The 26115-nt window shown below is 43.0% G+C and overlaps 1 protein-coding gene across 1 annotated transcript in view; it reads right to left on the bottom strand.

Annotated features, from left to right (window-relative positions):
- Nucleotides 1–931: 931 nt before the first annotated feature.
- LOC115137200 (sodium/potassium-transporting ATPase subunit beta-3-like) overlaps nucleotides 932–26115 on the bottom strand; it is a 40867-nt gene continuing 15683 nt past the window's right edge. Inside the window, exons 2-7 of the mRNA XM_029673351.2 lie at nucleotides 9489–9617; nucleotides 4747–4845; nucleotides 4327–4514; nucleotides 3452–3502; nucleotides 2168–2254; nucleotides 932–1869 (exon numbers count right to left, since the gene is read on the bottom strand). Of these exons, the coding sequence (XP_029529211.1) occupies nucleotides 1702–1869; nucleotides 2168–2254; nucleotides 3452–3502; nucleotides 4327–4514; nucleotides 4747–4845; nucleotides 9489–9617 (722 nt within the window). The 3' untranslated portion in view covers nucleotides 932–1701. The remainder of the gene's footprint in view (nucleotides 1870–2167; nucleotides 2255–3451; nucleotides 3503–4326; nucleotides 4515–4746; nucleotides 4846–9488; nucleotides 9618–26115) is intronic.

The raw sequence follows: 26115 nt of genomic DNA on the forward strand, positions 1-26115 counted from the left end.
AATGCTCAATGAGGTTATGAAGAATCCTAGAATGTCAGCTAAAGACTTGCAGAAATCTCTGGAACATGCTAACATCTCTGTTGACGAGTCTACGATACGTAAAACACTAAACAAGAATGGTGTTCATGGGAGGACACCCAGGAAGAAGCCACTGCTGTCCAAAAAAAAACATTGCTGCACATCTGACGTTTGCAAAAGTGCACCTGGATATTCCACAGCTCAAGTTACCTGCTGCTAGCTGGACAAAATGCTATGCTAGGCTATCGATAAACTTACACAAATGCTTGTCTAGCTTTGGCTGTAAAGCATATTTTGAAAATCTGAGATGACAGGGTGATTAACAAAAGGCTAAGCTGTGTCTCAATATATTTCATTAGTGATTGTCATGAATAGGAATATTTTCTAGGGATATTTATGTCCGTTGCGTTATGCTAATTAGTGTCAGGCGATGATTACGCTCCCGCATGCGGGATGGGGAGTCAGTAGAGGTTAAATCCAAGAGTTCACATACTTTTCCCACCCCGCACTGTGAATGTTTACACGGTGTGTTCAATAAAGACATGAAAACGTGTAATTGCTTGTGTGTTATTAGTTTAAGCAGACTATGTGTGTCTACTGTTGTGACCTAGATGAAGATCAGATCACATTTTATGGCCAATTTATGTAGAAATCCAGGTATTTCCAAAGGGTTCACATACTTTTTCTTGCCACTGTAGGTGTTTCTTTTGTCCAAGTGGGAAAGCGCAGTGTGGAGTATAATAGTGATTCCATCGTCTGTGGATGATAATGGTGTTGATGTGACCAGCCTACCAAAGTTCTTCATGGCTACAGACATGAGTGCTACTGGTCGTTAGTCATTTAGGCAGGTTTCCTTGGTGTTCTTAGGCACAGCCACGGCACTAAAAGTAAATAGACACAAATTGAGATTTTTTTTAAATCATCTTTATTTCAAATTTGTTCTCATACAGACCTTAAGGCATCTGTACAAAGCACAGTTCCCATAGGTGTGTAAAAACCTCTTCCCTTAGCTGTTGGACAGGTAGGTTTAATTATAAGCCGATATATTTTTGTGCATTTTTCATCCTTAAATGTATTCTCTTAAACAATAATCTTAAATTACAGCTATTCATTATTTCTTCGTTTGATTTCTTTACAGCGTTCAGACAGTGAGCTAAAGACAGAAACAGTGTTTATAGCCATCAAGTATGTACATACAGAAACAACACATCACACACAGCAAACTGCACAGCACTACGGGATACCACATAAATTCACTGCTCCAAATACAGCTATATACAGGTCTATACTATGGTACGATGTCGCTACATCACCACTGACTTTATTGGAGGTGAGAGGTGTGTGTGTGTATTTGTGTGTGTGTTTGAGGGGGGATTCAAATTGTTAGTTTATTGTATGTCCCTTTTCATGGTGTGATGAAGGGCCAAGAGGGGGGCTTGGCAGGTGGAGGAGTAAGTGACATATGATAAGGGATGGGGATTTAAAAACAAATATAAGGAGCACACCACCATGCTACTGTAGCTTCCCCTGATCCATCCCTCCAGTAGCCAAGGGGGCAGGGCCTGTTCCTGGCCGGATGGAGGGGGGGAAGTGGATTGAGGAGGACGGTTCAGTGGAGATGGGTGAGGGCATTGATTACACGTAAAGACAGCATTGTGCAGCTCTAGTGGTTTTCCTGAACCACTACTCGACCACTTTGACCCTGAATGTGACGCGCCCCAGGAACTTGTCGCGGTCGTCACTATTCCGCAGGTCGGAGCCCTCGATCTTACACTCCATGGTCAGCTCGTTGTTGTAGTCTTCCTTGGTCAGCAGAAGCTTGACCGCAACCAGAGGCTGAACGTAGGTTGACTGGCAAACACACAGGGAGAGATGGAGGGAGACCACTGTTAATTCATATATTCACAGACGTGCGCACATCCATACACATAAGTGGTTGTCATGACAATACACTGACAATCAATTTGCACTCAGTGCCTCAGGTGAATATAGTCCACCCACATACTGTACATTTCCCAGGATTCTCATCTCCCCAGACTGCCTTGACAATAGTAACATTTACTACTTGTAATTACAATTAAATTATTCTGCATTCAATCTCATTTAACAGTTTCCTTCACAATATAAATATGTAGCATAATGTACTTACATGCAAATTCTTCCCGTAATAAGGGAAGTACATCTTATCGAAACGCCCCTCGGATGGGAAGTACTGCATCTGCAGGGGGCTTTCTCTCTGTGGGTGGAAGGGGATGAGGAGGAAGAGGTGGAAGGAGGGGGTGAGGAAGAGGTGTGAGATCACAGAACTATACATATTAATGCACTGGGAACGTACGAAGCTGCCTCCACCGACTCTCAGAGCAACAATCTGACTAACTGTACACAATCACATAAAACAATCCTGGAGTCTACAAACACACACATACTGTAGCTTTACACACGACAGGTGTAAACCACCACATACTGTCACAGGACACAATGTAGTTACCACGCATGCACACGCACGCACACACAATATAGTTACCACCCACTCACACATACCAGTACACACACGCACACACAATCTGCCACCAGATGGTTCTCTATGGTTATCAGAATGGTTTATGGTGGAGAGGAGAAATTCAAATGAATTCAGAGAGGAGGACAGATGGAGGGGAGTTAAAAGAGCCAGTGTTTCTTTGTAGACCTTCAAACATTTGCAAACAGGTCACAAAGGTCAGAGTTGACAGTCTCGGTGAGGGAGGGATGGAACCCAGAGCGTGCGCGCTCGAGAGAGACATTGTTAGAATGTCAGAGCCAGAAGAAAACCATGGAAACACCATTAGTGGAAGCCATGGGCAGCGGAGCAGAGTTCTAAAATCAACGGAAGGAACCTTTTCAGGTTCCAATGCATTACCATAACAGATACATACACCAACTGCAGTTATATACAGTCAGTGACAATAATTACCAAAAATATCAACACTTTAATATGGACTATTCCTCTGTCTATATTGTCTTTGGGGTGATTAGTTATAGGGGTTAGATTAGAAAGCTCTAAAACATGAACGCCATGAATGCTGTTTAAAGCAGCAGAGGACAAAGCGCCACATCACAGAGGTGGACAGAAGCAGCGCAGAAAGGTAATGGAGAAAGGCTAGGGCTAGGACCATGGGGAAACATAGGGGTCTAGGACCTGATTTCATACCCACCAGTGTACTGCTGGCCCTACAGGCAGCGTGGAGAGAAATCAAATATTGACACTTGTGTGAAAACACAGACAGAAACACACATGTGCATTCCTACATAAAGCACACATACAAATACAAAACAAAAGACACGTTAGGGAGTACAAAACCTGTCTCAAAGTCCTAGCACACAAAAACACAACCTGGAGTATACACACACACGATTCATTGTTATACCCAAAAGAAAAACGGTTTGTTTGCTTTACCTTAGCTGTGCAGTTAATGTAGGGGTCCCCGCGCGGTTTCAGTCCAATGATCTACAGGAGTGAGAAGAATATCATAAAGACTATTATAGCAACCTTTAGTGAGTTCAACATTTTGTTCTGGTGATTCTTACACATTCCTCAAGCTTATTTACATGTAAAAATGATCAAGACACACCAGATTTCAGAATGGTCTCAAAAATGGAAGCACTGATTTGAGTTAAAAGATGTTGAGAAGTAGCTCAGTTAGTGACGCAAGGAAATGATTTGGTTTGAGCTGGCCGTATAAGGACCAGTCTGTAGATCAGGCACATGTGTGCTGCCTGCTTACTGAAAGGCCAAGGACTTGTACTTTCATAAACATAGCTGCCTCAGAGATGCCTAAGAATCTTCTTAATTTCCCCTGATAGGATTCATTAAGTTAGATTGAATACCAATCAGGCAACACAGGCCAATCAATGCACTCTGACCTCTATCCCTGCAAACAGAGATGCTGACACAGAATGCTCTGTCGGCACAGAGGATATTCCAAATAGTGATTAAGAAACAAGTGCAGTGGAAAGGACAGAATAAGCATTTTTCAATATGAATTTGAACAAACTCTACTTCTGCATGAAGACAGAGAGAGGAAACACTGAAAAGCTGTAGTTCAAAGGCAATGGATCGAAGATAAGAAGGTACTCGTGTAGGGGAGGTAATTCAGTGAACCACGCTTGTGTGATGAGTGACCTTGCCTGAGACCTGATGACTTGTGATAGCTCCCAGAGCTAATGGCTTAGGCTTTAAGCTCCAGTCTTTAGGCTTTAGCTCAGTGGGCTAACGCTGTCCATTTCATTTTGAGAAGAGTCCGACCAACGATCCCCAATCGGGGCACTCACCCTGTTCATCTTGACTAGGACGCAGGGTTTGCCCTCAGCGTAGCCAAAGGTGGTGTCAGACAGGCCGGAGCACTGCCGGAGCAGATTGCGCTTGAACTGACACACCTTCTTCTCCTCCTGATCATCCTGCTCATAGTACTCTCCCACCATACACAGCTCGTTCTTCTCCTGCACAGTGTCGTTGTATTCTGAGGGGTCCCAAAATAGGGCACAGACTCAAGTTCCACTGTATTTGACAGCCTGCTATTTACCTGGTACAGACAGTATTCACCTAGTAATGTACTGTATACAAAAGTGTAATTAACTGAAACTACTTAAACTAATTTCCTTAACCAATAAAACTGCATTTGTGCATAGATGTCAGATGTACACATTCTTTAGAAAACTAAATGGGACTGAAAGAGGGGATCTATCACTCACGCTGAAGGAAGTTTTCCAGATGCTGGACATACTGGCCGTACTGCTTAGGGTCGGTGCGGTTGAAGACGATGTCCAAGGACCGGGGCCTGATCACCAAACCTGAGGACAGGTAGGGGGAAACATGTCACGTCAACTGTCTGTGTAGCAGTGTGATGTTCTCCTAGATTATGCACCAAGTTATGCACCAAGTTGCACACAAGGACCAATTCAAATAGGCCAGGTCAAGAGGGGATGTTAATAATTTGATAATAATAATAATAATAATTCAGTGTGTTTTTAAAAATGTAATTAGAGCTGCATAGCTAATGTTATTCTTTGGTGTACAAACACTTTTCATATCAATATTGTACATACATGTGATTGTAGTACATACATGTGATCGTAAAAGTTTTGTATATTTTGGTTTGGCCCATCGCGGGTTATCTGTATTTCCATACCCCCTCTTTTGCCTGACCTTCGGATAGCAAGGTATGTTGTCCTTGGCTCCAAAATTGTTCAATATAAAACCGTGGTAATGTTACCCAATGTACTGTTATGCTACCATAAGTTTGTTACAATGTCGATAATATAAAGATTTATGTTAACAAGTTTCACAAAGCTCGCTAACTAGGGTATCTATTGTAACTTGGGATAGTTTTTGAGTGAGTGTTCATGTGCTTGCGCAGGTGCCTGAGAGCTAGGACTGCGCCAAGGGTTAACATAATGTGTGTTGTCTCTTCGTGTGCAGGTACGTTTTTTATTTTGTACGAATTATGTTGTGTATCATTTTACTTCTATTGTATGGTGTGCGGTTGTGCATTGAATGTGTGCACGCAGCACCTGTTATTTCCTTTTGGTTCTCTTTGCCTGACCTTCGGCTAGCAAGATGCCTGAGAACTAGGACTGCGCCAAGGGTTAACATAATGTGTGTTGTCTCTTCATGTGCAGGGCAAATAAAACAATAATTCAACTAGCAGACCTCCAGTTGTGGCAGCGTCCTAATTAAAAGTACACAACGCAGAACGAACCACGCTACATCTGCACCTACTTATGGTCCAGGCAACCTCGCTCACGTGACGAGAATCCTTGCCTGAGACTAGGGCTGTTACAGTGACCGTATTACCGCCACACCGGTGGTCAAGAGTCAATGACAGCAGTCAAATTCCACGTGACTGCTTAGTATTATTGACTGTATGTTTGTTTTACTCCATGTGTAACTCTGTGTTGTTGTATGTGTCGAACTGCTTTGCTTTATCTTGGCCAGGTCGCAATTGTAAATGAGAACTTGTTCTCAACTTGCCTACCTGGTTAAATAAAGGTGAAATAAAAATAATAACAAAATAAAACAGTCACAGTAATTAGGCTTCTTCAAGCTCTGATTCTGCTGATGGTCACTAGTTAGCCTACCAAACTTGCTAACTGCCTGGTACTCAGCACTGACATAAATGCAAATCGAATCAAAAATTGAATCAAATACTCCAGGAGAGCTCATGTCCGCAACATTCCTATAGGCGTGAAAAAACAGTGAAAAATATTACCCTATCTCTTGTGAATGATGCCCAGCTTTTGTGCAGTAAGGCAAGAAACAGAGTATGCCTTTTTTTGCAACTTTTTCAAAACACATTTAGCCTAGCCCATATGTTTTGATAAGGTTTGTATCACAACTAAGTGGCCAAATATCCTCTTAAAATTAAGCATTATGCCACTTTACAATGTGTGTAAAGCCTAACTGGCATATATTTTATAATGAAATCATTACATGCATAATCGCATTTGTGGTCACTTTTGAGAATGGTGTTTTCCCGCTAATTGATTGAATTTTGGGATCTAATCACATCCCACAACTGTCACAGACTATGTTTGGAATATTTATTTCTCGCACAGACTTGAATAGTTCAACTTTTGTACTATGGGGGATAGTACATTGACATAAGCTAGTGTTTTTGGTGTCGTTAAGCCTACTCATCATGTTGGCTGACGAAAAGTATATGTGGACAGTTCTTCCAATATCTTCAATATGCGCCGCGGAATTGGATAAGGATGCGCGCAGTTGCCTCCCCGGTGTCTGTCTTCCCTTGTAGCCTGTGATCACGTGACGGGCATTGGCTAATAAGAATTTAGCTATCTGAGAGAGCCATGTGAGTGAGTGCTTCGGAGCATGCAGCTGGGAGAAGGAAATTATATTCAGCTCAAGGGCACAACGGCCACTGACTGCTAAAGGCATGGATTTTTTAAGGGGCATTAAGGTGACACAAAAGGGATGCTGCCGGGAAATTCAAGGCATTATCAAGTGCTTGTCAAATTGTGAATGAGAGACTGATGAAGTTTGTGGAGCCTGCGCAAAAAAAAACTAAGCAGAGCTCATGCCTTTCATGCAACTTTTTTCAAATCATCATTAGGGTCACATCATGTAGCCTTAAAATGTCTTAAAAATCGAAACATATAGCCCAACATTTGTATCACAACTAAAGTTGCAAAAATAAGGAGGACCTGTTTCTTTGTTAACTGCTCAACACAGAATAGCCACATGTGCACACTCCCTCAAATAGTTTGGAGAAAATATCCTTTATATTTTATTCATGTTCAATTGTATTCTTCATACTATAAAATAATGCCATGGAATTCTAAGCAAATCTTGTCTACTAAATTAACTAGTGTAGCCCACAGCCATATTGCACAGCCAGATCAGGGCCTAACATAAGGACAACTCAGAATATGGTATTTTCTGTTCTTCTAAAATAGATCTAAAGAAAATGTAGTCTGTCTAAAATAAATAATGCATTTATTGTGATGGTGTAGGCTTTATTACATGGATTTATTAGACTTTTAAAAATGTAGATGTTCCAAAAATGTGTGGAAGCCAGGAGATGCTAAATGTGTTTATGTTAATTAATGGTCAATTACCGTGAGACTGGCAGTTATTTTCTTGACAATCACCGGCTGACAAAATTTTATGAACAGCCACAGCCCTAGCTGTGACCTGAAGATTTGTGTTACACCTGAAGGCCTGGGCTTTAGCTCAGCAGACTAACTAATTTCTGGTGTTATGTAGATGACCCCAGTTTAAATCCAGGCAGTCACACTAATAATACTATTATTGTTATCAAAATCTTATACTACAATAAGCCACATGTATTGCTTATGCTGCCTGACAGCCATATATTGTAATACTGTATCTATTGTTCAAATGGGTTGCGGAGTGAGTTGATTAAAAATATACATATACTTTAATACCTAAGACAAGTTTTCACAACAGCCAATGTTATTAACACTCGTCAGATGAAACCCTGCTGGCAAAGAGGGTCAGCTGTGACCGACGGTCAAAACAGAGGTTGTGTCCCAAATGGCACCCTATTCCCTATATAGTGCACTGCTTATGACCAGAGCCCTATAAGCCTTTGTCAAAAGTAATGCACTATGTAGGAAATAGGGTGCTATTTGGGACTCAGGCAAGCAAACTGCAAACGGCAAGGCTGAGGAAGCCTTATTATCAGGAATCTGTGATGGAATTTCACTCGTAGCTGATTCAGATGAGTACGTCTTAGTTTTGACCTCAAGGCGTCAACACCCAGGACAGCATTAGAAAGTGTGTGGTGTGATAGACGACAATGGAAGGACTCCAAAAGAGGGGACAATGGGAGAGGACACAGAGTGAGAGAAGGTGACAGGAGACTGTGGGTGGAATAAATTGTCACGAGGAGTGTGTGCATGTGTGTAAGAGAGAGAGAAGCTTGCTATACTATACCTGCATTCCACACATTTTTTGCCAAACCCCAAAAAGCAGCTAGTCAGAAGGTTTGCATTTTAGCGGCAACTCTACACCGCCTTAGGCACACAGCACATTTTACAAGAGCAGAAAGAGTCAATAGATATTCAACAAGGCTGACTGTGGATGGCGGAAGACATAAATGTGCAGTATGGCTAAATTGGTAGAGCATGGTGCTTGCAATGCCAATATCGTGGGTTCAATTCCTGCATGACTAAGTCTCTTTGGAGAAAAGTGTCTGCTAAATGGCATTTATTATTATTATATACAGTATTAGGACATAGGCCTAGAGGAGGGGAGTTCGTTTTTATGATGGCCTCTCTGTCAGGGCAATGGAGAGAGGCTGTGGGGACAGAACAGATGGGTGCTGTACTGGTGGACCAGCGGGAGGATGCATGCAGAGCCTGGGAGACAGACTCTCTCACTCCAACAGACACATACACACACCTCTACTCCATAATTCACAGGATTACATTTCTAACTCTTCTATTTTTTTTTGTAACACTAACACAGTATTAATTAACAGGTTTTTGAGACTCGGCCGGTAGTTTTTCCATTTCTAAAATTGCAATATCGGTCAGTCAGTGTTTGACTGATCTGTTTATTCCCTGAGTGCTTGCATATTTTGGTAGTGGCAGCCAGCTCCTCTGTCACGCCAGTAAGGCCTTCAGTGGGACATGGCAGCAGAGTCTGAGACATTGTGCAAGCCAGGCCAGGCGCTAGCAGAGAAAGCTCTGGCGTTAGTGAGTGAGCTCACCAGCCAACTAGCAGGCTCCCATTCTGCAGGAGCCTCGGCTATGCTTCAACAGTGGTCCAGACGCCGCAAGAAAAGAAACAACGCTGTCCATGAGAGATAATGACATATTTGAGAGATAATGACATATTTGAGAGAGAGTGGACATATTCATATTGAGAGTGAGAGAGAATAGGTGAATTTCAATTTGAGCACTGTTCTGTTTAGGTTGAGTGTCTGTTTCGCTGCAGCGTAATAAGTCACCTGGACTGGCCACTCGGTCGCGGTATGTAGGAATGTTGTCGTCTAGTGTCTGCAGCATGACCCACATGGTGAGCGTGAACATCCCCGCCAGGAAGCCATAGAAGACCAGGTAGAAAAGCAATATCAGGGCTGAGGGGAGAGAGAGAGAGTAATTATTCTCTGTTAATCACACAAAACAGATCAAAAGCATTCCTCCCATCAGTGTAAGTCACATGACTTGAATCTTTGTCCCCATAATTAGACATCCACCATAGTTCCTGGAGAGTGCTGGAGAGGACAATGTGAAAGAAAATATCAGGATCAGCACAGTACGGAGAGAGATAGAGAGAGCTTGTCAACTGTGACTGACCCCAAATGAAGAAATCTGTGACTATGTACAGTGAGCATAGCCTTGATATTGAGATATGGGCAGAGGGCTGTGGTGGCCTAAAATGAGGTGGAAACTGAGCTACACTTCCTAACCTCCTGCCAAATGTATGACCACAATACACACAAATATTTCCCACAGATCACACAAATCATTTGAAAACAAATCAAACATTGATAAACTCCAATATCTTAAAGGTGAAATGTGTGGCCCATTGCCATGAGAAAAGGGCAACCAGTGGAGCACAAACACCATTGTAAATAAAAACATATCTGTTTATTTATTTTCCCTATTTGCACATTGTTACAACACTGTACATAGCCAATAATATAACATTTGTAATGTATACAATCTTTTAAAACTTAACACTGAGTGTAATGTTCACTGATTTCTTATTTCCCTTGTTTTTTTCCCTTTTGTTTATTGTATATTCCATTTGCTTTGGCAATGTAAAGATATGTAAAGCCCTTTGAATATAATTGAAGAGAGAGAGGGAGACTCATCAGCTAAGGACATTTGTGGCAAATGACAGAAAAGACTTGCGACATTTGTAGCAAGTGACAGAAAAGACGGTTGTCTTGAAAAAATAAACTCCAGCACACAGGTATTCTTATACGTTCCACATTTCAAACCAAGTGTATATTTGAATTCAAACCAGTCAACATAGTTGTTTAAAGATCCATTACATTTATTCTTAAGCAGACATACAAGAACATGTATCATTTTTTTTCAGATTTTGACCATGACTGTCAGAGGAGCCTGTGCAGATCTAGGAGCAGGCTGAGCTATAGTATTGATGACAGGCAGACGATATTACATTTTAGTCTGCTCTTATCCAGAGCGACTTACAGTTAGTGCATTTATCTTAGGTGGGACAACCACATATCACAGGCTTAGTAAGTACACATTTCCTCAATAAAGTAGCTAAAAAACACTAGTCTCAACTAGAGGTCGACCGTTTATGATTTTTCAACGCCGATGCCGATTATTGAAGGACCAAAAAATGCCGATACCGATTAAATCGGACAATTTTTTTGTTTTTTTGTTTGTAATAATGACAATTACAACAATACTGAATGAACACTTATTTTAACTTATTATAATACATCAATTAAATCAATTTAGCCTCAAATAAATAATGAAACATGTTCAATGTGGTTTAAGTAATGCAAAAACAAAGTGTTGGAGAAGAAAGTAAAAGTGCAATATGTGCCATGTAAGAAAGCTAACGTTTAAGTTCCTTGCTCAGAACATGAGAACATATGAAAGCTGGTGGTTCCTTTTAACATGAGACTTCAATATTCCCAGGTAAGAAGTTTTAGGTTGTAGTTATTATAGCAATTATAGGACTATTTCTCTCCATACCATTTGTATTTCATATACCTTTGACTATTGGATGTTCTTATAGGCACTTTAGTATTGCCAGTGTAACAGTATAGCTTCCATCCCTCTCCTTGCCGCTACCTGGGCTCGAACCAGGAACACATCGACAACAGCCACCCTCGAAGCAGCGTTACCCATGCAGAGCAAGGGGAACAACTACTCCAAGTCTCAGAGCGAGTGACGTTTGAAACGCTATTAGCACGCACACCGCTAACTAGCTAGCCATTTCACATCGGTTACACCAGCCTAATCTCGGGAGTTGATAGGCTTGAAGTCATAAACAGCGCAATGCTTTAAGCATTGCAAAGAGCTGCTGGCAAAACGCACGAAAGTGCTGTTTGAATGAATGCTTACGAGCCTGCTGGTGCCTACCATCGCTCAGTCAGACTGCTCTATCAAATCATAGACTTAATTATAACACAGAAATACAAGCCTTAGGTCATTAAATATGGTCGAATCCGGAAACTATAATTTCGAAAACAAAATGTTTATTATTTCAGTGAAATACGGAACAGTTCCGTATTTTATCTAACGGATGGCATCCCTAAGTCTAAATATTGCTGTTACATTGCACAACCTTCAATGTTATGTCCAAATTAAGTAACATTCTGGCAAATTAGTTCGCAATGAGCGGCCCAAACTGTTGCATATACCCTGACTCTGGTTAATATGGCCTGCTAACCTTTCTTTTAGCTAAATATGCAGGCGTAAAAATATAGACTTCTGTGTATTGATTTTAAGAAAGGCATTGATGTTTATGGTTAGGTACACGTTGGAGCAACAACAGTCCTTTTTCGCGAATGCGCACCGCATCGATTATATGCAACGTAGGACACGCTAGATAAACTAGTAATATCATCAACCATGTGTAGTTATAACTAGTGATTCTGAATGTGATTGTTTTTTTATATAATAAGTTTAATGCTAACTAGCAACTTACCTTGGCTTCTTAACGCAATCGCGTAACAGGCAAGCTCCTCGTGAGGCAAGTGGTTAGAGCGTTGGATTGAATCCCTGAGCTGACAAGGTAAAAATCTGTTGTTCTGCCCCTGAACAAGGTAGTTAAGCCACCATTCCTAGGCCTTCATTGAAAATAAGAATGTGTTCTTAACTGACTTGCCTCGTTAAATAAAGTTGTAATTTAAATTGGCAAAATCGGCATCCAAAAATACCGATTTCCGATTGTTATGAAGAAATCGGCCCTAATTAATCAGCCATTCCGATTAATCGGTCGACCTCTAGTCTCAACGTCAACAGTGAAGAGGCTACTCCGGGATGCTGGCCTTTTAGGCAGAGTTGCAAACAAAAAGCCATATCTAAGCCTGGCCAATAAAAATAAAATATTAAGATGGGCAAAAGTACACAGACACTGGACAGAGGAACTCTGCCGAGAAAGCCAGCATCCCGGAGTCACCTCTTCACCTTTGACGTTGAGACTGGTGTTTTGCTGGTACTATTGAGTTGAGGACTTTTGAGGCGTCTGTTTCTCAAACTAGACACTAATGTACTTGTCCTCTTACTCGGTTGTGCACCGGGGCCTCCCACTCCTCTTTCTATTCTGGTTAGAGACAGTTTGCGCTGTTCTGTGAAGGGAGTAGTACACAGCAGTGTACCAGGTCTTCAGTTTCTTGGCAATTTTTCACATGGAATAGCCTTAATTTCTCAGAACAAGAACAGACTGATGAGTTTTAGATGAAAGGTCTTTGTTTCTGGCCATTTTGAGCCGGTAATCGAACCCACAAATGCTCATGCTCCAGATACTCAACTAGTCTAAAGAAGCCCAGTTGTATTACTTCTTTAAATCAGGACAACCGTTTTCAGCTGTGATAACATAATTGCAAAAGGGTTTTCTAATGATCAATTAGCCTTTTCAAATGATAAACTTGGATTAGCTGACACAACGTGCCATTGGAACACAGGAGTGATAGTTGCTGATAATGGGCCTCTATGTAGATATTCCATAAAAAATTTGTTTCACCGTTTCCAGCTACCATAGTCATTTACAACATTAACAAGGTCTACACTGTATTTCTGATCAATCTGATGTTATTTTAATGGACAAACAAATGAGATTTTCTTTCAAAAACAAGGACATTTCTAAGTGACCCCAAACTTTTGAACGGTAGTGTACGTTTCAGGTGCTTTCAGAAGATGGGCAGGGACTCTGCTGTCCTAGCTTCAGGGGGATATCCCTGGTGTCTAATGGACAAACATTTACATTTACATTTAAGTCATTTAGCAGACGCTCTTATCCAGAGCGACTTACAAATTGGTGCTTTCACCTTATGACATCCAGTGGAACAGCCACTTTACAATAGTGCATCTAGGTCTTTTAAGGGGGAGGGGGGTGAGAAGGATTACTTTATCCTATCCTAGGTATTCCTTAAAGAGGTGGGGTTTCAGGTGTCTCCGGAAGGTGGTGATTGACTCCGCTGTCCTGGCGTTGTGAGGGAGTTTGTTCCACCATTGGGGGGCCAGAGCAGCGAACAGTTTTGACTGGGCTGAGCGGGAACTGTACTTCCTCAGTGGTAGGGAGGCGAGCAGGCCAGAGGTGGATGAACGCAGTGCCCTTGTTTGGGTGTAGGGCCTGATCAGAGCCTGGAGGTACTGAGGTGCCGTTCCCCTCACAGCTCCGTAGGCAAGCACCATGGTCTTGTAGCGGATGCGAGCTTCAACTGGAAGCCAGTGGAGAGAGCGGAGGAGCGGGGTGACGTGAGAGAACTTGGGAAGGTTGAACACCAGACGGGCTGCGGCGTTCTGGATGAGTTGTAGGGGTTTAATGGCACAGGCAGGAGCCCAGCCAACAGCGAGTTGCAGTAATCCAGACGGGAGATGACAAGTGCCTGGATTAGGACCTGCGCCGCTTCCTGTGTGAGGCAGGGTCGTACTCTGCGGATGTTGTAGAGCATGAACCTACAGGAACGGGCCACCGCCTTGATGTTAGTTGAGAACGACAGGGTGTTGTCCAGGATCACGCCAAGGTTCTTAGCGCTCTGGGAGGAGGACACGATGGAGTTGTCAACCGTGATGGCGAGATCATGGAACGGGCAGTCCTTCCCGGGAGGAAGAGCAGCTCCGTCTTGCCGAGGTTCAGCTTGAGGTGGTGATCCGTCATCCACACTGATATGTCTGCCAGACATGCAGAGATGCGATTCGCCACCTGGTCATCAGAGGGGGGAAAGGAGAAGATTAATTGTGTGTCGTCTGCATAGCAATGATAGGAGAGACCATGTGAGGTTATGCCAGAGCCAAGTGACTTGGTGTATAGCGAGAATAGGAGAGGGCCTAGAACAGAGCCCTGGGGGACACCAGTGGTGAGAGCGCGTGGTGAGGAGACAGATTCTCGCCACGCCACCTGGTAGGAGCGACCTGTCAGGTAGGACGCAATCCAAGCGTGGGCCGCGCCGGAGATGCCCAACTCGGAGAGGGTGGAGAGGAGGATCTGATGGTTCACAGTATCGAAGGCAGCCGATAGGTCTAGAAGGATGAGAGCAGAGGAGAGAGAGTTAGCTTTAGCAGTGCGGAGTGCCTCCGTGATACAGAGAAGTGCAGTCTCAGTTGAATGACTAGTCTTGAAACCTGACTGATTTGGATCAAGAAGGTCATTCTGAGAGAGATAGCGGGAGAGCTGGCCAAGGACGGCACGTTCAAGAGTTTTGGAGAGAAAAGAAAGAAGGGATACTGGTCTGTAGTTGTTGACATCGGAGGGATCGAGTGTAGGTTTTTTCAGAAGGGGTGCAACTCTCGCTCTCTTGAAGACGGGAGGGACGTAGCCAGCGGTCAGGGATGAGTTGATGAGCGAGGTGAGGTAAGGGGTCACCGGAGATGGTCTGGAGAAGAGAGGAGGGGATAGGGTCAAGCGGGCAGGTTGTTGGGCGGCCGGCCGTCACAAGACGCGAGATGTCATCTGGAGAGAGAGGGGAGAAAGAGGTCAGAGCACAGGGTAGGGCAGTGTGAGCAGAACCAGCGGTGTCGTTTGACTTAGCAAACGAGGATCGGATGTCGTCGACCTTCTTTTCAAAATGGTTGACGAAGTCATCTGCAGAGAGGGAGGAGGGGGGAGGGGAGGAGGATTCAAGAGGGAGGAGAAGGTGGCAAAGAGCTTCCCAGGGTTAGAGGCAGATGCTTGGAATTTAAAGTGGTAGAAAGTGGCTTTAGCAGCAGAGACAGAGGAGGAAAATGTAGAGAGGAGGGAGTGAAAGGATGCCAGGTCCGCAGGGAGGCGAGTTTTCCTCCATTTCCGCTCGGCTGCCCGGAGCCCTGTTCTGTGAGCTCGCAATGAGTCGTCGAGCCACGGAGCGGGAGGGGAGGACCGAGCCAGCCTGGAGGATAGGGGACATAGAGAGTCAAAGGATGCAGAAAGGGAGGAGAGGAGGGTTGAGGAGGCAGAATCAGGAGATAGGTTGGAGAAGGTTTGAGCAGAGGGAAGAGATGATAGGATGGAAGAGGAGAGAGTAGCGGGGAGAGAGAGCGAAGGTTGGGATGGCGCGATACCATCCGAGTAGGGGCAGTGTGGGAAGTGTTGGATGAGAGCGAGAGGGAAAAGGATACAAGGTAGTGGTCGGAGACTTGGAGGGGAGTTGCAATGAGGTTAGTGGAAGAACAGCATCTAGTAAAGATAAGGTCGAGCGTATTGCCTGCCTTGTGAGTAGGGGGGAAGGTGAGAGGGTGAGGTCAAAAGAGGAGAGGAGTGGAAAGAAGGAGGCAGAGAGGAATGAGTCAAAGGTAGACGTGGGGAGGTTAAAGTCGCCCAGAACTGTGAGAGGTGAGCCGTCCTCAGGAAAGGAGCTTATCAAGGCATCAAGCTCATTGATGAACTCTCCGAGGGAACCTGGAGGGCGATAAATGATAAGGATGTTAAGCTTGAAAGGGCTGGTAACTGTGACAGCATGGAATTCAAAGGAGGCGATAGACAGATGGGTAAGGGGAGAAAGAGAGAATGACCACTTGGGAGAGATGAGGATCCCGGTGCCACCACCCCGCTGACCAGAAGCTCTCGGGGTGTGCGAGAGCACGTGGGCGGACGAAGAGAGAGCAGTAGGAGTAGCGGTGTTGTCTGTGGTGATCCATGTTTCCGTCAGTGCCAAGAAGTCGAGGGACTGGAGGGAGGCATAGGCTGAGATGAACTCTGCCTTGTTGGCCGCAGATCGGCAGTTCCAGAGGCTACCGGAGACCTGGAACTCCACGTGGGTCGTGCGCACTGGGACCACCAGATTAGGTGGCCGCGGCCATGCGGTGTGGAGCGTTTGTATGGTCTGTGCAGAGAGGAGAGAACAGGGATAGACAGACACATAGTTGACAGGCTAGAGAAGAGGCTACGCTAATGCAGAGGAGATTGGAATGACAAGTGGACTACACGTCTCGAATGTTCAGAAAGTTAAGCTTACGTAGCAAGAATCTAATTGACTAAAATGATTAAAATGATACAGTACTGCTGAGGTAGGCTAGCTGCGTTGTTGACACTACCCTAATCAAGTCGTTCCGTTGAGTGTGAAGTTTCTACAATGCTGCTATTCGGGGCTAGCTGGCTAGCTAGCAGTGTTGGTTACGTTACGTTGCGTTAGGAGAACGACAATAGCTGGCTAGCTAACCTAGAAAATCGCTCTAGACTACACAATTATCTTTGAAACAAAGACGGCTATGTAGCTAGCTACGATCAAACAAATCACACCGTTGGGACTGTAATGAAATGAAATGAAAATGTGATACTACCTGTGGAGCGAAGCGGAATGCGACCGGAATGCGAAAGTTCTATTCAGTAGACGTTGGCTGGCTGTTGGCTAGCTAGGAGTGTCTCCTACGTTAAGGACGACAAAATAGCTGGCTAGCTAACCTCGGTAAATTAAGATAATCACTCTAAGACTACACACTCTAAACTACACAATTATCTTGGATACGAAGACAGCAAAGACAACTATGTAGCTAGCTAATACTACACTAATCAAGTCGTTCAGTTGAGTGTGATAGTTACTACAGTGCTACGGTAGCCGGTGAACGTATGCTAGCTGGCTAGCTGCTAGGCAGATAGGAGGACGACGAAATACGATAATAACGCAATTATCACTCTAAGACTCCACGCTCTAAACTACACAATTATCTTGGATACGAAGACAGCAAAGACAACTATGTAGCTAGCTAACACTACACTAATCAAGTCGTTCAGTTGAGTGTGATAGTTACTACAGTGCTACGGTAGACGGTGAACGTGTTGGGCAGATAGGAGGACGACGAAATACGATAATTACGCAATTATCTTTGATACAACGATGGCTATGTAGCTAGCTAAGAAGAAATTGCTAAGATTAGACCAATCAGACCGTTGTACTATAATGAAATGTAATGAAATGTAATGAAAATGTTATACAACCTGCAGACCGAAGGAGACCGAATAGAGAGCTTAGAGATACAGTAGTATATATAAACACTGCAATCGGAAAGTATTCAGACCCCTTGACTTTTTCCACATTGTGTTACATTAAAGCCTTATTTGCATAAGTATTCACACCCTTTGCTATGAGACTCGAAATTGAGCTCAGGTGCATCCCGTTTCCATTGATCAGTCCACCTGTGGTAAATTCAATTGATTGGACATGATTTGAAAAGGTACACACTTGTCTATACGTGAACGACCGGCTCGATGGGGTCTTATGTAGCAAACTTTGAAATTGTGTTTTTTACATGGGATAAAAGTAGAGACTCCGAGCTAGAAAATTGTATATCACACAAAACACTTGAGGAACAATGGAAAAAGTAACTATGTTGAAACTTCACTTATGAGAAAATTTGCAAAAAAAAAAGGTTTTCCTTTATCATTATGGGGTATTGTGTGTAGATTGACCACAAAATGTGGTCATGGGGTCTGAATATTTTCCAAATGCACGGTATCACTATTACACCACCATGCATGATATCTCTACAGAAACACTGAAGCTCAGGGAAGAGCCCACTGTCAGCTATTACACAACAATAGTTACAAACAGAGAAAGAGAGGGGAATACAAAGAAAAAGGATATACAAAATGAAAGAGAAACAGGTGAAAATACAGGGGTGAGAAAGGCACAAAATGGTTGAATGAGCTACAGAGATCTTCATTAGGATGTGTAAGGATACAGTTCTATACAGGACAGAGAGAGACGTAGCCTAGATAGACTAAAAACAAATGGGAAAACAAGATATGGATGGATTGAGATGGTGTGCGAGGGAGAAAAATAGAGAGAGAGCTTCAGTTTAATTATAGATGCATTGCTTCTTTCCTGAAGTCTCTGAGGTAAGCTGTGCGTTTATAAATAGGATGTGGGGGAGGACAGATAAGTGATGGCACAGCACTGGCCTGAGGAAGAGAGGAGCTGGGTGGGAGCGTCAGATGGAGAGCCACACACACACGAATATGGAGACAACCACTCATGCATACATATGTACAGACACACACACACACACACACACACACGCATTATCACATCCATCATATACCACAGCGTTAGTGCAAGACTGACAAATGCACGCATGCATGAACGCACACACACACACACAGCTTTAGATGGCTGGGTCATGTAAAATTAATGTAGAATCCAATCTGATTAAATCAGATAGAACTCTTTTTTTAATGTCTTAACAAAATGCACAATTGGTTCACTACATACAGTTGGAGTCATACGGGAGTTGTAGCGATGAGACCAGATAGTAGCTACTAAAACAATTGGATACTACGAAATTGGGGAGAAAAAGGGGTAAAATTCACAACAAAAATAAACAGACTCCATGAGGGTGGTATGAGGGCCCGACGTCCACAGATGGGGGTTGGGCTTACAGCCCAACACCGTGCAGGACGTTTGGCATTTGCCAGAGGACACCAAGATTGGCAAATTCGCCACTGGTGCCCTGTGCTCTTCACAGATGACAGCAGGTTCACACTGAGCACATGTGACAGACGTGACAGAGTCTGGAGACGCCGTGGAGAACATTCTGCTGCCTGCAACATCCTCCAGCATGACCGGTTTGGCGGTGGGTCAGTCATGGTGTGGGGTGGAATTTCTTTGGGGGGCCGCACAGCCCTCCATGTGCTCGCCAGAGGTAGGTTGACTGCCATTAGGTACCGAGATGAGATCCTCAGACCCCTTGTGAGACCATATGCTGGTGTGGTTGGCCCTGGGTTCCTCCTAATGCAAGACAATGCTAGACCTCATGTGGCTGGAGTGTGTCAGCTGTTCATGCAAGAGGAAGGCATTGATGCTATGGACTGGCCCGCCCGTTCCCCAGACCTGAATCCAATTGAGCACATCTGGGACATCATGTCTCGCTCCATCCACCAGTCTGCACCACAGACTGTCCAGGAGTTGGCGGATGCTTTAGTCCAGGTCTGGGAGGAGATCCCTCAGGAGACCATCCGCCACCTCATCAGGAGCATACCCAGGCGTTGTAGGGAAGTCATACAGGCACGTGGAGGCCACACACACTACTGAGCCTCATTTGGACTTGTTTTAAGGACATTACATCAAAGTTGGACCAGCCTGTAGTGTGGTTTTCCACTTTAATTTTGAGTGTGACTCCAAATCCAGACCTCCATGGGTTGATAAATTTAATTTCCATTAATCATTTTTGTGTTATTTTGTTGTCAGCACATTCAACTATGTAAAGAAAAAAGTATTTAATAAGAATATTTCATTCATTTAGATCTAGAATGTGTTATTTTAGTGTTCCCTTTATTTCTTTGAGCAGTGTATATAAAAGGAATAGGGTGCCTTTTCGGACACAGCTCTGCTCTCTGGGCTGCTGTTGACTAGCGTCGGCTCTGCAGTTGTTCAAGCATCAATCCTGGGCTTGGCTCAATCAACCATCAATCTGCAGTGGAGTGGATGGAGGAGGCAAGGATCAGAGGACAAAGGGAGGTTCATATTCATTAGGGATTCTGATGGCGGTGCCTCCATTCTCTTCTTACCTGAACCGTTATCTAACCAAATCACTAGTATGCCTTTAACCTAAACCTAACCTTACCCACTTTCTAGCTTTCCTCATGGGAGTATGTTGCTCTCATGGTTAGGGCCAGGAGTGTTTTGTGACCAGCTGTGTTTGCAATTGCCTCATTTTGTAAAGTGTTGAGAATACACTTAAAATCAACCTGATTTGATTTTTTCCTGGTCAGGCCATGCAATCGGGAAAAACACCCATGACCTACTTATGGACCTTTAAAGACAAGAAGCTCCTGCACACTGTGATTGCAAGGTATCCCTTTTAGCTACTCAAATTCCAGCAGTTCTGTCCACAACTCTATCCCACACTCTCCTCCTACACTCACTGCCATTCACATTAATTGAACACTGCAATGGCAGCACTTCTGTCTTGTCCATTCCTTCTGGTCAGTACTCCCACTAGCCTTATCGAATCCTACCCGCATACTGCACAGTTCATTCCCTGTGTCTAAATAACATGTTCTTTCGCCCTAAGACTGTATTGTGCACACATTGGATTGGTGTAATCATAGGATAGACAGAGTTTCCAACACATTTCTTATACCAGATCCGTTCTTTTTAAGGGAAGTGAACAAGTGCACACTTTGGGAGAAAGGACTCCCTGGATTAAATAAAGGTACAACAAAACCTCCCTTCATCTAATACCATGACCTCAAAGTATGCTCTCCGCCTATTCCCTCAGTCCCTGTCTCAAAGTGTTCCCACTCCTCTCCACTACACTCACACTTATTCACCTTGCAGCAAACTACACCTCTCTCAATCAACTTCCTCCGCTCCCAGTCTCTCCTCCTCACCCCCCTACTCTCTCACACATAATCCTGCTCCCCTCACCATGACAGCCTCTCCTCACCTCCCAACTCTTTTACACAGTCTCCTTTATCCCGACTCCCCATTAAACACCATATGACTGTGGGAGCACTACTGCACTCATTCATTAATCACTGCCTTCTATGGTTGAATGGCGGGAACCCGATTACCGAGAATTACCGCCCAAAACCACACCCTTTTCCCGGGATAAATAAGTGTGAGAAATGTAAAATTCATTTTAGGAACAGCACTGCGTGAAATCCAAATGTTAAATGAAATGTTATGTCTAAATCAGGCTTCTCTACGGCCTCTGCATGATGAATCATTGCTCACGATGGAGACAGACAGCCCATCTCAGTATAGAGCATAGTTCACAATGCATGTAGACCTATCATCTTATCATGGCCTGTATTTGCTGCAGCATAGCCTATGCTCTCTCAGCTCTCTCTAAGACAGAACGTGCGTTTAATTTACCCATTACATCTGGCTTTTTTGTGGCTTCAAATCAGTGCATCTGCGAGCACTCTCTCACAGTTCTCTCTCTCCATCAACTCCATTAAAATTGCATCCAAAATAAATAATCCTGTTCTAGATTGATAAATACCCCAATATATAGATGTCCTAGCCTACTTCTTTCAGGTAATTAATTCAATATTAGGCTTACATTTAGCTAATTAATATGGGTTATGCATAATAAGCTTCTAACTTATAGCCTCTGTCTCTTGTGCAATACGCAAGCACCTGTGCTCCGCTGGCCTCTCCGTAAAAAACGCTCCTTAGCTCTTGGAGTCCCATGCAAAAAAACTAGACGAGAATAGCTTGACGGACATCTTCTTTTTTTTAAACATTTCTTATACCAATAGACTATTTGAAGAGGGTTGCAAGCTCTTTTTCGCTGAATGTTGAATACAGCAGTGAATAGAACTCACAGCTAGATTGAAACAAAAGCAAACTTGCGATGCAGGAAGGCTGTAGCAGTTATTTATTCAGGCCCATAACCCTTCAATCTTTATGAAGAGAAGTGAAAGCCTTCTGTATCTAATTCTAGTCCTATATTATTCAAGGATGTCATTAGGATGAAGATAGGGACAATGGAACTTATGTAATTTACCTGTTGAAAGCAAGAAAGTCATAAAACAACAATAGAGAGAGTAAGAGGAGCTAGGTTAATAACATTAGGGGAAATATTATTAAAGGTACTGTATATTCAGTATGCATCAACCTACTAATTATACCAATAGGCCCTATTATATTTTCAAATTAAAATTGCTAGCATATACTTGTAGGCCGCATGTGCTGCACCAGAATCACATATTCTCTTCTGATTTATAATGGTTTGAAAGATGTGCCTAATTCCCAGTCCATTAAATACAATACAGTAATACAGTTCACACTCAATACGATTAACCTACTGGAGCTAGTTCCATTTATTTACCCAAGAGAGCATATAGCTAGATACCTCTACGGATTTTTTGTTTTTCTATTGTGCGGAATGTGCAGTAGCCTATATCATATATATTGGATAATGGCACAATCATTTGGGATTTTTGGGGCTTGGACTCATTAAATGTCATTAATGTAGGGCTCATAAAATGTATTTAATACATGGCTCATCAGGCTCAGGTAGCATCAGGTTTGAATTTTCATGCTGTTCAAAGCTCTAATCAAATCTATACATATTCATATGCTCTATAATGCTTTTGAATGACACCGGTTTTGGCAAGAAATAACGTGTTACCTGGGAGAAAAGTGATTTATTCTCAGGATGGAACAATTGTAAAATACAGGGAAAATATTCAATTCTACTGCCATCCTTAGGCCACATTACTTCAGACAGACTATTTGTATTTTTGTCAAAAACAGATAGAGCCTTTTACATTGATGGACCACAGAGATGTCAGATGGGCTATCTGTAATTTGTCTGACATTTCATACATGTCAAAAGTGTAAATGAGTGCATTTTTTATGTCTTTAATTAATCCAATGGGTCCAGACCCTTCCACTCATCTTTTCCACTGTTCACATGTTTTACTTGGTCGCCTGTAACTGAACCTTGTCAACCACATACCTTTGTGTGGCTGTGACCCTCTTCAGTTGTGGGTCATGGGGGTTATTAATACCCAAAGGAGAGGGTCAGAGGGGCTGGGGACGAGGGGTGTGGTGGGTGTCCCAAGACTAGGGGTGGGGTGTGTGTGTGTCAGGAGGAGTGAGGATCAGGTGTGTGTGTGGACTAGGGGTGAGTTGTGTGAATGTGTCCCAGAGGAGGTGGGGACCAGGGGTGTGGAGGTGTACATTTCAGAGCCCAAGGGATGACAAGAACACGTGGTGGGCAAATCAGACAGCTCTTTGGGAAAGTTTTTTAACTTCTGTAAAGTGACACTAATGAGTGAATGGTCTCACCACAGGCCTTGGTGCTGTCCTTACTTTTCCACGCACCCATGTCAACATACACATAGAGGAACACAAATATGCAATTACACACACCAAGTCTCTCACACACCAGCCCGGTTCATGCATCATAGGTCATTTATTTCCATGTTCATACCAGGCCCGTGACTCAAATCAGCCCTTCCCCTTTAACCTTAAAACCTAATCCATTCCAAGACAGTCACAAGCTCATTCTCCCTGCCTGTCCCAATACACTGCGATCCGAGTCGGCTGCAGACAATCAGCTAGGGGGAAATCAGATTTTCACATTTTTATTCAATATTTCTAATTAAATTAAATATATGCAACGAATTTCCACAAACAGGTTTTGGTGCCAATGCACAACCAATAAGCAACGCATACTGATTGCCTACTTGAGCGCTTATCATCACGGTTTGCGTTTTCATCACAACAATCAAGTATGTCAATCTCGACAAAGAGAATATACATCCCTCCCTACTTAACATCGAAGGCTTGGTTTGACAATCTCCGAATGTCATTAAACATTTGTGTTTTGTAACAGATGTCTATTTCCATTAATCAAATGGCCATTGCGCAGTTTGAACAATGGAATTATATTGGAGTGGATGAACATGCACAGGTAGCCTACAGGAGACTTTTGAAGTAGCCTAATCAGATTAAAACATTGTGACTAGTTGTGTTTATGCAACACAATAAATACATTTAAAAAAGTTAAATGACAAATATTTAGGAGCACAGGATGACTTCGGAGAATGATGATGGACAACGGACAGTGCATCAGCATCAGAAGTAAAAAATACAGCCAGACTCTCATGCTACTGTGCCTTTCTTTAATCTTTTGAGAGTAGACCCACAACTGATCCAAATGGAATTAAACGTTCAAATAACAGGGTTTTGCCCCATTATTCAAATGACGTTGTCACGGCAGTTTACAGCCTAGAGTAGAATTGAACTGAATTTAAAACAATAATACAATTACTCATTGGATCGTGGTGTTATAGGCTAGTCTACATAGAATAATCGTATTGTCCCTAAACAAGATCAATAGGGTAGCTTTTTGAGCTGTGTGTCTTCACTGTTCTTTCATGTGCAATGATGCACTTGGCCTCTCCACTGCCTATCAGCTATTCCTCTATATTGTGGATTATATTGAACATGGGTGCATTTGAATATGTTTGAATAACTGTCCACATGTAGTTTCTCAGCCAACAAATTATATAAAAAATGTCTATCACGTGTCAAACTGATTCCACGGAGGGCCGAATGTCTGTGGGTTTTCGCTCCACCCTTGTACTTGATTAATGAAATAAGGTCACTAATTAGTAAGGAACTCCCCTCACCTGGTTGTCTAGGTCTTAATTGAAAGTAAAAACCATAAACCCACACACACTCGGCCCTCCGTGGAATGAGTAACACCCCTGGTCTATATCAATATACTATTCCCCATGGCAGAAACATTGTCCTTTCTATTGGTCAGGTTGCAATTAGGTGCAATAAAGATAATCTATTCCAAACAAACTCTGGGACAGTTGTGGGATGATAGATCCCAAATTCATACATTCAGTAGCCATAAACTACGTACAAAAAATGTGGTATGCGATGTGCTCAAGTCTGCCCACCGTTATATGCACTTCAATTACCAGTTGAGAAATAAAAATAGCAATTTTTAATCGAGGATATCAAAAAAAGTTAACTCGTGATTTCATTTAGATTTGTTGCGCACTGGTTAGGTTTATAAAATCACGTTTCACTGCAACAGCAGCTCTTGCTCTGACAGATTTTCTGGTTAAACTAGGCTCATTGGTGTGCATGTGTGATAAAATAAGAATCATAACGACGAACGAAAATACTAGGAGTGTGTCGACATGGCCATACTCGTATATGTAAATTGACAGTTGATAGTCGGATCAGATGATACTCATGGTCTAAAAAAACGGAAGTGTTTTAATATGCTTAAATATGTGTGTGCACAATACTTCCCTGCACCTTCTCACTGCAAAAAAAAAATGCAGATTAGGAGCAACGTGCAGGGGTGTGTGAGTGTCTCTCTGTGTCCTCAATTTGCAGCAGGCAGCCACGTTTGCTGTCACTCAGTCAGAATGCGCAGCGTTTCATCTTTTTCCATACCCTTGCTCCGCTTGTTAGATATCCACATTGACAGCTTGTTAACAAATGCCCTTGCCATGTGATTTATCATAGTAGCAGGCAGCAGTAATCTAAATTATCATTCCGAAAACATGCAAGGAAATTATGAAGCAAGTGGATGGAGATGGAGAGATTACAGCTCTATCCAATCAGAACAGCAGAATCAATGTTTTTTAGACCGAGTCGAACCTCTCACATGACTAATTGACATTTGATTTAACCTTTATTTAACTAGGCAAGTCAGTTAAGAACAAGTTCTTATTTTCAATGACGGCCTAGGAACAGTGGGTTAACTGACAGATTTGTACCTTGTCAGCTCGGGGATATGAACTTGCAACCTTTCGGTTACTAGTCCAACTCTCTAACCACTAGGCTACCCTGCCGCCCCGACATGAGAAAGATGCCTGCTGTTGTGTTTGCTCCAAAAATAACACTTTGTATTCAGGACATTCAGTTCTTTGCCACGTTTTTTTTGCAGGGTTTTTGTTCCTTATTGCAAACAGGATGCATGTTTTGGAATATTTGTATTCTGTGCATGTTTCCTTCTTTT

The sequence above is a fragment of the Oncorhynchus nerka genome, linkage group LG11 (assembly GCF_034236695.1).
Source record: "Oncorhynchus nerka isolate Pitt River linkage group LG11, Oner_Uvic_2.0, whole genome shotgun sequence".
Classification (NCBI taxonomy): Eukaryota; Metazoa; Chordata; class Actinopteri; order Salmoniformes; family Salmonidae; genus Oncorhynchus; species Oncorhynchus nerka.